The 12,075-nt window shown below is 37.7% G+C and overlaps 1 protein-coding gene across 1 annotated transcript in view; it reads left to right on the top strand.

The window, feature by feature from the left end:
* The first annotated feature begins 249 nt into the window (after positions 1-249).
* Positions 250-12,075, top strand: part of LOC134674025 (coactosin-like protein) — an 82,718-nt gene continuing 70,892 nt past the window's right edge. The window contains exon 1 of the mRNA XM_063532073.1: positions 250-580. Within this exon, the coding sequence (XP_063388143.1) occupies positions 506-580 (75 nt within the window). The 5' untranslated portion in view covers positions 250-505. The remainder of the gene's footprint in view (positions 581-12,075) is intronic.

The following is a 12,075-nucleotide window of genomic DNA, read 5'->3' as shown; positions in this document are numbered from 1 at the left end:
TTCTTTATTGACGTTCTTATGATTTATGTATTTATATTGATTATTTAATTTTTGATATTAGAATTATTTAGTATTCAGGTAATAATTCAGTTTGTTGTTAATAAATAACTTTTATAGTACCAAATGTTTTAAAGCAGCTTTTTACAAAAAAGTGAAGTGTGCATCGAGAAATACAAAATCGTCACATGCAAGCCGCACTTTACATTTAATCAAGTAGGTATTTTATAGTTATGGTTATACTTTCTCCTATAGAACCGCCCGAGATACGTTGCTGTATTCGCGGAGCTCCGGGAGGCTGTGGGCGTGATATCGGAACAGTGCCGGCCGGCACTAGAAATTATTCTATTCAGCCCAATCCCTACAAATTCTTTAACAGACAGTGATTCATTTAAAGTAATTTAAACACAGTGAGAGTTCTACATCGGCAAACAATTATAATAGTCATAAAACGAGTGCTTTAATTTAAAAAAGTAGCGATACTTTATATTTTTTTGTGATTTTGTGAATGACTTGTGTTACCAACATGATGTCTGCTGAGGGATTGGAATACGAGACCATAGTCCAGAATGGGCCGAAAAAAGTAAGTTTTTTTTTAATTTCACAGACTTTGGAGGTAAAACGCAGAATATTGTCTGTCACTGTATGCGCGATATAGGTAGACATTAGGTCTAGAGGGGGGATGTCCTATACAAACGTCTGGCCATGGTAGGTAGGTTTATTCTGGGTTCATAAATGCAGGGTAATGCTATATCCTGAATGGACTTAAAAGAGGATGATGTTGGCGGGAAATTGCTGTTCCCTTTCTTTTAATTGAGTAGTTTTCATTAAGTACAGTCAACTAAAAATATGGGTGCACAAATCTCAAAAATATATGCCATAGCTCTCATGTCAGCGAATTAAGAAGTATTGGGACATATTTTTGAACAAGTTGGCTACACCCATATTTTTACAGTTGACTGTACATATGTAGGTATGATGTCAGCATACTAAAATAAATTATTTACCTACGCTTAAGTGTTAAACGGGTAAACAAAAATAATGATAACAGTGGAAATGTTTTTACAAGTTAATTTTATCTGAGTTCAATTATTGATTAAAGATTAGGTAAATATGAACACGCAGAGTTATATGATTGAATATTTTTTTATTAGACTCATCATCTTCCTCGCGTTATCCGGCATTTTTGCCACGGCCCATAGGAGCTTGGGGTCCGCTTGACAACAAATCCCAAGAATTGGCGTATAGGCACTAGTTTTTACGAAAGCGATTGCCATCTGACATCTGACCTTCCAACCCAGAGGGTAAACTAGGCTATATCGGGATTAGTCTGGTTTCCTCACGATGTTCTTACTTTTACTTCACCGATTTATTATTAATCACAATGTTTTTTCTTTCTGATTAGACTAACATTAAAATATAAATAGGTATTAAGTACTGCATGAAAATCCGTTCAGTACTTTTTGAGTTTATCGCGAACAAACACACAAACAGACAGACGCGGCGGGGGACTTTGTTTTATAAGGTGTAATGATATATATAGGGGGAATGCATTATGTATACCACCCAGAGGGCCTACCGCGAACCACGTTTGACGTGTTACCTCTTCACACTTACGTACGAATTTACAAGTGCGACAGAGAGGCAACAAGTCAAACCTGGTTGCGGTATGCCCTCATGCGCAGGGATAGGCCTGAGCTATAACCGCGAAAATCGAAGTTCGCAAATTGCGGGGATTTTTCTCTGTCACTCTAATTAGGTCTTCATTGGAGTAAAAGAGAAAGATCCCTGCAATTTGCGAATTTCGGTTTTCGCGGTAGCCGCTCTGGGATGGTTGTGTGACAGTTGCTAACCGATTATCATGACTGTTATATCACAAACACTTGAGAATATAATCCGATAGTCAGACATTATGATAGCTGAGGTGGGTGATAGGTAATACCTAAGTTTTCCTTAGAGCCCATCAACGCACGATCGACGATCGAGATTCGTCGATCTATGAACTGAAAACAAAAACAGCCGTTTTAACTTTGGACGCATAAATTGACGAATCCAGCAACCTAAAAACTAGTTTGATGTATTCAAAAGGTACTTAAATACAAAATGCTGTACCTGACAGTACGTAGCGGCCCCCTTTTTTTTATATACCTATCGTTAAATTTACATAATCACGATTATTTAGCAGTGGCGCTAGTGTGCACGTTGATGCGCTCTTAAAAATCAAATTGTAGAGAAAACATTTTAAGGCATCAAAGGCAATGCCTTGTGCTTTAAGAGCACCTGTTAGAGGGTGGGTCAGAAAAATTATAAATTTAAATTATTAAATATAGACTAAACGAAACTTTTGATTTTAATTTTAATTAAACTTCATGTATGAAGAGACATACGAACTATATAAATTCGAACTCGATTTAATATTGCTTTCAGAACCCCTAGCGTGACGAGCGTTCGCGTTTGCGTTATGTCTACTTTTGTATGGGATTTTGAACAGCGCGCCAAGCGGGACGTTTTGTAAACTCAAAATCCCATACAAAATGACAACGCAAACACGTACGTCACGTCACGCTATCGAATGAAATTTACACTAGGTGTACAAGTTCATCTCGCATTCAGAGTAATATCACACGTTATATCAATATAGTAAGTCAATGTCACATGAAGAACAAAGTTCAAATGACGCTACCGTTTTTAGGGTTCCGTACCCAAAGGGTAAAACGGGACCCTATTACTAAGACTTCGCTGTCCGTCCGTCCGTCCGTCCGTCTGACACCAGGCTGTATCTCACGAACCGTGATAGCTAGACAGTTGAAATTTTCACAGATGACGTATTTCTGTTGCCGCTATAACAACAAATACTAAAAACAGAATAAAATAAAGATTTAAGTGGGGCTCCCATACAACAAACGTGATTTTTGACCAAAGTTAAGCAACGTCGGGCGAGGTCAGTACTTGGATGGGTGACCGTTTTCTTTTTGCATTTTTTCCGTTTTTTTTTTGCTTTATGGTACGGAACCCTTCGTGCGCGAGTCCGACTCGCACTTGCCCGGTTTTTATGGTTCGTTTGCCAACGCAACGCCACGTTGCAAAAACGGCATTTTTGATTGCAAATGGCGTTAATCCAATAGTCTGTCGAGTGGCTACTTGACTAGTGATGGTTGTTCCCGGGATTTTTTCCGGGATAGGACTGAGGGAATATTGCCGTTAATATTGCTTAAAACTGGAAACTAATATTTTAACGTATTTTTGAATAGGAAAGGTATAAATAGTGAAGCAAATTTTGTCAGTAGAAAAAGGCGCGAAATTCGAATTTTCTGTGAGACGATATCCCTTCGCGCCTACATTTTTCAAATTTGCCGCCTTTTACTACTGACAAGATTTGCTTGACCATCTTTATATTATCTTTCCGGATATATATAAAATTGTTCCATTCAAAAGGTACCTGTTTTACCTATGTATTATGTTATCCAACATTTACATAGAACATATTAATAAAAGAAAAACCTACGTTATTAAGGAATTTATAACAATACTTTAATATTACTTTTTGGCTCTTATTATTACTTGTATTTATTGGGACAAAAAACATGCAAGTTGTGGTTGAATAAAGATTTTATCTATAACTATATCTACTAAGGAAAAAATAGTAAAAAAAAAACAAAAAACAATATATACTTGGTCAAGCAGATCTTGTCAGTAGAAAAAGGCGGCAAATTTGAAAAATGTAGGCGCGAAGGGTTAGCGTCTCATAGAAAATTTGAATCTCGCGCCTTTTTCTACTGACGAGATTTGCTTGACCATCTATATATATCATTTTTTTTTAAATTTATTTATAGTGAAATATTCCATATAACTACAATGCCAATTTTTATAGAAATGATCAAAACATACTTACTTTAAATATTATTATATACATACAAACATGAACGCTGAAAACAATACACTCTTTTTGTTTGGGCAGTCGTGTAAAAATGGTGATACACTGTACTCGTGATTTTCTACATGGAATTGGAAATTGTGTACATCACTCAGTAAACGAGAGGCTGTAATATTTCACGCATTTCGTAGGTCGCGATAGGTCACGTTTTGTTTGAGAGCTTTTCATTCGATGGCTTCGGTTTTTTCCTGAAAGCCGTGACAAAAGTCCATTTGCATTCATTATACAGGCTGATCAATCCAAATGGGTCAGTATGGAGAAGTCAGAAACTATAAGAGATGGCGAAATCTGTTCTTAGGAACCATGGCTTCGATTTTAGATTTAATAATAATGGCATTCATTTTTTTTTTAATCTGTCATACATAACCGGGATTCGAACATTGGTCAATATTCTTGTTGTTTGTTTGTATGGCAACTTTTAAACGACGCGTGATAGGTGGGGGGTGCTCGACCAAATATCATAGAGAGCCCCGAGACAAAACAAACTACATTAAAAAAAATCAAAATGGCCGACTTTTTTTTAATTTTTCAAGTTAGTCCGAGCGCATTGAGATTTGGCATGCGGCGAGCCTAAAGGCCCAAGATTACCATGTCAAAATTTTTTTATGAAAAAATCTAAAATGGCGACGGACACGGGCAAAGTCAAATTTCCAAGTAGGTTAAGCGATACCGAAGGGCGAGTTTTGCCCATTTGGATTGATCATCCTGTATATAGGCGCTACAACATCTCTATACTTTATGGAGTGTTTTGTTTATAAGGAAGGTGTTTGTAACTTGTAACTGGTAAAAACATTTACTTTAGAAGAATGAGTAGCTACTGACAATAGGTATTTTTTGATGAAATTTCCATTTCGGGAGAAAACTGTATCCACTAACTACTCAAATCTTAAAAATCACTTTGATGTTGATATCGATCGCTTGAGCATAATATATTCTAGGTTATAAGTTGCGCCACAGGCCACAGACTACATATGTTGCGCTTAAAAAGTACCTATTTTTAGGGTTCCGTACCCAAAGGCTAAAACGGGACCCTATTACTAAGACTTCGCTGTCCGTCCGTCTGTCTGTCTGTCACCAGGCTGTATCTCACGAACCGTGATAGCTAGACAGTTGAAATTTTCACAGATGTATTTCTGTTGCCGCTATAACAACAAATACTAAAAACAGAATAAAATAAAGATTTAAATGGGGCTCCCATACAACAAACGTGATTTTTAACCAAAGTTAAGCAACGTCGGGCGTGGTCAGTACTTGGATGGGTGACCGTTTTTTTTTTTGCCTTTTTTCCGTATTTTTGCATTATGGTACCGAACCCTTCGTGCGCGAGTCCGACTCGCACTTGCCCGGTTTTTTTAATGGCAAATTTTGAAAACAGCCCATTAACCTAATCTTTCATTGTGACACTAACGTAGGTACTAAAAAACCGGACAAGCGCGAGTCGGACTCGCCCACCGAGGGTTCCGTACTTTTTAGTATTTTTTGTTATAGCGGCAACAGAAATACATCATCAGTGAAAATTTCAACTGTCTAGCTATCACGGTTCGTGAGATACAGCCTGGTGACAGACGGACGGACGGACGGACAGACAGCGGAGTCTTAGTATAATAGGGTCCCGTTTTACCCTTTGGGTACGGAACCCTAAAAATCATGGAGAATGGAAAACATTTAGGAGTGGAAAATCTTTCTCTTTTTGTATGGACGAGGGTACGTACGTAAGTATTCTTCCTTCTTAAGTTAAAAACTATTGCCTGATAATTTTCTCTTTATATGTATTCGTCAAGCTATAAATATTATAAATTATAGATATTAAGTCTTGGTATGCCGGATCGCGTATCCGCGTACCCAGGACACTACATGTTTGAAAAAAATACTCGCGGCAGACGTGAAAGATAACCTCTTTGTTACTACCGCCTTTACCTAAGGCCAGGGCTCGGAACCGGTATTTTTTAAAACCCCAAAATAGCCCAATATTAAGAATTATTTTATGCTCTTTAGATAGGACTGAATCATGTATTTAGGTAACAACTTCTTATTATTAGATTGTCCCATTAAAAATGAAATAATAAACCAAAGAACGAAAACGAAGGTAATAATACCGGTATTTTTGTATGGAGCAAATACCGGTTTCCGACCCCTGCCTAAGGCAGGTAGGGTAGGATAGGGTAGTAACCTACGCGGCGCGGTCATTCTTTCTTCCGTGGTAACCTACATTCAAGCGGACTGTTCACTTGTTGGCAACAAGCAACAACTAGTCAAGGTCTTGTTTCACTCATAATCGTCGTAATTTTGCTCAAACTCTGCCATTGGTGAAATGAATCTGTTTGGCTTCGGAACTCTTATAAATATGAACTGCACAAGGTCAATAGGCTTTCGTATTGAGATATAGAGTATAGCTTGTTAGTTAGTAATCATTTCAATGTTCCAAAAAATACATGGTACGAAAGTACCATTACGCAAAAAAGGGCAAAAAAATCACGTTTGTTGTATGGGAGCCCCACTTAAATATTTATTATATTCTGTTTTTAAAATTTGTTGTAATAGCTGCAACAGAAATACATCATCTGTGAAAATTTCAACTGTCTAGCTATCACAGTTCATGAGGCACAGCCTGGTGACAGACGGACGGACAGTGGGGTCTTAGTTAATAGGGCCCCGTTTTTACCCTTTGGGTACGGAACCCTAACAATACAAACTATTCACAGATATGTTGATGTTACATCAGGAGTGCGAAACTCCTGACTTCGGGCAAACTCGGCTTCGTTCGGCTCGGCATTGCTCCGCTCCGAGCTATTATTAGGGTTGACACAACTTAACATTCCTTTGCGTGCACGACACATAAGAAAACGGCTTGAATTTTGATAAAATATTGTTTTATGCCAATCCTACTTACTTTTTACACATCTGCTATAAACTACCATACAACCTTAAATAGCCCAAAGGGATAGTGCCATATATTAGAAAAGGACAGCATGATTTGACCCTGAACCGCTGTCAAACTTCGGTTTTGTAGGAGGTTTCCTTTCTGTACGGTAGTACTATTCTGTGGTTGCATGCTACATGACCCTCGCAGGTTCACACCCGAACTTTGACCTAACGGCGCGGCATTGTCTCACGCTAACGGATCGGCTCACATGTTTTAATTAAAACTGCCTAAATACAGTAAGGGATCATCCATTAATTACGTCACACGAATTTCTAGGTTTTTTGACCCCACACTCGGTCACATTTTGCAAATCCCTCCCCATCTGATGTCACGTCACATTTTAGGCAGTTTTGTTTTCCACGAAATCGGCAATACTAACTCGGCATTATTTTTATAATAAAAAAAAATTTTTTTGGTAAAAGAAATATTAATCATTTTATAACACAAAACCAATTAGGAACGCAAATTACCTACTTCCAAAACCTCATTATTTAAATGTACAGCGAATAAAAAAATATAAATTAATTTTCGGTTACTGATGAATAGTGATGAAGTTAAAATGACGTCACAATGTTTGTGACTCCCCCCTTTCCCATGTCACAACATGTTACATTTTCTTGACCCCCTCCGACCCCCTAAACGTGTGACGTAATTAATGGATGACCCCTAAATACCTGGTTAAGATCATTATGAGTTGTAACAGTTTTAGTACCCGAATGAGTTTACCAGCGAATAAAAAAAACTCGACCCGCCTTACCAAAATGTTTCTTTGCTTTGTTTCGAATTTATTTATTATGAGATATTTTACGGCATTGGTTATTAAGTGTTATAACTTATAAAATACACAAAATTTTCTAATTTTTGTGGCAGTTCCAGCTTAACCCATTAGCGCCCACACCCAATTTTTGGAACCCACCATTTTTGAAGTGAAAACTTCTTTAGCGGCGCTGAGCACTTTTTGAGGTGGGGAAAAAATTATAAACTCGATACAGCGTAACGCGTAACGTAACGCTGACGTCATGTGTCACGGACAATGTTATTCACCAAAGAACTTTAGTCATAACATAACGTATCATAATCAGGTCAATTATTTAAAACTGGACTTTTATATTAAGCAATAAAGCTCAATGTTCTAATCTTGTACGGGCTGAAATACGAGGATCTCACAGTTACATTCTAACTTTATATCACTCAAATATAATTCAATAAAGCTACATCTTGATGTGAAATCGCTAATAAAAGTGAACTCTAGTACTGGAATAAAACTCAAAATATCATGACCAAATATATTTAGAAGCGAGGTCTGCAAGGTAACTTTACAATTTCTATTCGAATTTTAAACAACGCTACAAATATTAGCTCACTGGCCAGCAATTTCGGAACTAAAGTTTTTCAATAGAAAGGAAGGATGGGTCAATTATACATAGTGCTGCAGACATTTTGGACTAGTCATTGAGTTTTCACTTCTGTCGGCACTCCCGGAGTGCAACCTGTTGATTTTTAATGCTTTTAGAGTTACAGTGGAAAATCGAATCTAACACCGTAACCAAGGTGTACAACAACTGTACCATAACAAATCCAGCTTAATATTAAAGACCTATGTTTTTTTTTTCAATTATACATATTATTATAACTTTTTAATAATTATTTAAAACTTTAATAATGATTATGACTAGACAAGTAGACACAACGATTACAATAGGATTACAAACATATTGTAATCCAAGATGGCGACTTATCTGAAATGGATTCATGCCGAACTCTAACTAATGGATTAACGTGGCCATTGACCCACACCTACGCGTCACTCCATTCATTTTTTATAAACTTATTTACGTTAACGTTTTTACTTTACAGTATTGCATGTGGGGTGTTTGGTGATATTACTAGCAATAATATAAGAATAATTCAGCCTATCTAGGTATATACAGTGTGGAAAGATAAGTCGAGCCCTGGAGGGAAACTACCTTAAATCCTTAACCTGGCTCATTTTACTTAAAGGAGACATTCCTTTATTTTTAAAAAGAAACAAAACTGCATTCAAAGATTTTCTAAAACTCGCTTGCCTCGCCCGGGACTCGAACCGACTAAAAATTCAAAAAAAAAAACTCGCAATTTTATTGTACTATTCGATACAGTTAATGTTAATGATAACATTTCTCCAAGAAACATTACGTCTTACACTCGTCTGTCGTACAAAATATCCATAAAATCTAATATTTAGTACTCAAGATTTTTTTAGACAAGCGAAATTGAAGAAGAAAAGATAAAATTTTTAAATGCAGTTTTGTTTCTTTTTAAAAATAAAGGAATGTTTCCTTTAAGTAAAATGAGCCAGCTTAAGGATTTAAGGCAGTTTCCCTCCAGGGCCCGACTTATCTTTCCACCCTGTATATACGTCCCATTGCTAGGCATAGGCCTCCTCTCATGCGCGAGAGGGCCTATAGTCCCCAAATTACTACTAGTTACTAATAATAGATCACCAAAAATTACGTAAAAGGTACTTAGGGTTTCAAACTGTTTAAGACGACAACGGTTTCACTCACTTGAATTTTTAGTCGCTATTGGCGACATGTCACGTGTTGTGTGTTTCATGTGTCGAGTGCACAAAGGCCCCCCCCACATCTGGCGTCTTTCGAGCGTCGGCGTCTACAATTCTATGGCCGACGTCGACGCAACGTCGACGCAACTGCGCAGCGACGTCATTTTCCATAGCGCTGGACCGACGCCGACAGACGCCGACGCTCGAAAGACGCCAGATGTGGGGGGGGGGGCCAAAGTGCAGCCGCCGCGAGCACTCGAGCCTGAGGAAGGACCCCCGACGGGCCCGAAACATGTTAAGTTATTTTTACGTGTTGTTTTCTTGTTTTATTTTGCCTCGAATAAACGCTCTCTATTCTCTAAATATACAGTCTGTATTCCGATCAAGCTTCATATTACATTCACATCTCTTTAGCCCTTTAACGTGTCAGGTGTCAGGTATTACGCTAAATTGAACCATATGTCCTTGAAGTAAAGTTCATTATCATTGCGGGAAATATATTCCCACTGCCTTATAAAGCCTTAAATCGATTTGAGCTATTTGGGTGATAGATTCTTTATTAGCCTAGAATAGAATAGAATAGAATAGGATAGAATAGAATAGAATAGAATAGAATAGAATAGAATAGAATAGAATAGAATAGAATAGAATAGAATAGAATAGAATAGGATAGAATAGAATAGAATAGAATAGAATAGAATAGAATAGAATAGAATAGAATAGAATAGAATAGAATAGAATAGAATAGAATAGAATAGAATAGAATAGAATAGAATAGAATAGAATAGAATAGAATAGAATAGAATAGAATAGAATAGAATAGAATAGAATAGAATAGAATAGAATAGAATAGAATAGAATAGAATAGAATAGAATAGAATAGAATAGAATAGAATAGAATAGAATAGAATAGAATAGAATAGAATAGAATAGAATAGAATAGAATAGAATAGAATAGAATAGAATAGAATAGAATAGAATAGAATAGAATAGAATAGAATAGAATAGATTTATTCGTAAGCACAAACAATCGGAACAGTAGGTACATAGTATAAAAGAAAACACAAAATAAGATTAAAGAGCCACGAAATGGCCCCATCTCAGCATGTTGCTGGTGGCTTCCAGCGCTGATCTTCCGATGAGAAGAAATCACGGAAGGTAACAGACAAGAAGAAAAAAGACAGAAATAACATACAGTAAACAGTTAGTTAAATAAGAAAAAAGTTACACAGCAAGAAGATACAACATAACATGTAGGTAGAGTTAAACCAAGAAAAGTCTGCAGCGAATTTGATAGCCTACGCAGTGCAAGTGTTATTTTAAACGTCAAATTTCTATAACATTATGACTTATATACTTAACATTTGCACGGCGTGGGCTATCAAAATCGCTGCATAATTTTCTTGGTCTAACTCCATTAACTATATCCATAACCAAAACGCACCGTAAAAAGCTGATTGAGCAATTACGTAGGTACCGATAACTTTAACTTAAAAATTAACTATAAAATATACTAGAGTAGATAATATTCATGCCTATCATTTAGCTTTGTCACAGTATAAAGAAACCATTTGTATGTTTTACCCATAAGAGTTATTTATTCGTATTTGGCAAAACCTTGTACGAATTAGGGCGGACATAAACTTTTTACGCTTTCCACGCCCAAGGCACCGATAATACTTTCCAAGAGCCCTATAAGGAGAGGCGGCCTTCATTGGTGGTCGGTGCCAATTTGGGTAAAGTCAAGTGAAACGAGTCATATCATCGAATTTCACACTGACACAGAAGAAATAACAGTACTACCGTAGGTACAGTGCAGAAAGGACACTTCCTACAAACCCGAAGTTTGACAGCGGTTCAGGGTCTAATCATGCTATCCCTTTCTAATATTTGGCACTCCCTTTATCGCTTTCGGCTATTTAGGGTTGTCAAAATTCAAGTGATTATCTTATCTGTGGTAGTGCACGCACAAGGAAGTCAAGTGGTGCCAACCCTAATAATTGCTCGGAGCAATGCTGAGCCGAACGGAGCCGAGTTCGACCGAAGTCAGGAGTGTCTCCCCACTGACTGAACAGCATTCATAATCAAGTAAAAGGCTCATAACTCTCATAAGTTGGTGGCGCTCGACGCGGTCCCAGTACATGTCATCTTGAAACTTGAATCATTGTCAATAGAAATGACAGCAGGGTGTCATATATTGGGCATTAGCATGTCGAGCACTAGTACCACCACCTTACACATTTTATGGTACACTTAAAGGATGACTCACGCTAGACCGGGCCGTGCCCGGGCCGAAGCATCCGACATGTCATTTTCTATAACAGTTGATCGGTCCTCGGCCCGGTCTAGTTTGAGTCAACATTAACTAGTTTGCGTCTTTCCTGTAAAGTTAAAAGAATCTAATAGCACATTACGATACAAGTGCGAAAAGCAGGAAATTAAAACACGACCGAAGGGAACACTTCCTTCCTGCTTTTTTAAATCGACACGAGTAGGGAATTACCCTTTCTGTGTGTGTGTGTGAGTGTGTGTGTGTGTGTGTGTGTGTGTGTGTGTGTGTGTGTGTGTGTGTGTGCGTGCGTGCGTGCGTGCGTGCGTGCGTGCGTGCGTGCGTGCGTGCGTGCGTGCGTGCGTGCGTGCGTGCGTGCGTGCGTGCGTGTGTGCGTATGTGTGTGTGCG

The sequence above is a fragment of the Cydia fagiglandana genome, chromosome 19 (assembly GCF_963556715.1).
Source record: "Cydia fagiglandana chromosome 19, ilCydFagi1.1, whole genome shotgun sequence".
NCBI classification, from domain to species: domain Eukaryota; kingdom Metazoa; phylum Arthropoda; class Insecta; order Lepidoptera; family Tortricidae; genus Cydia; species Cydia fagiglandana.
The sequence above is the reverse complement of the archived record's forward strand: the minus strand, read 5'-3'. Positions and strand labels throughout refer to the sequence as shown.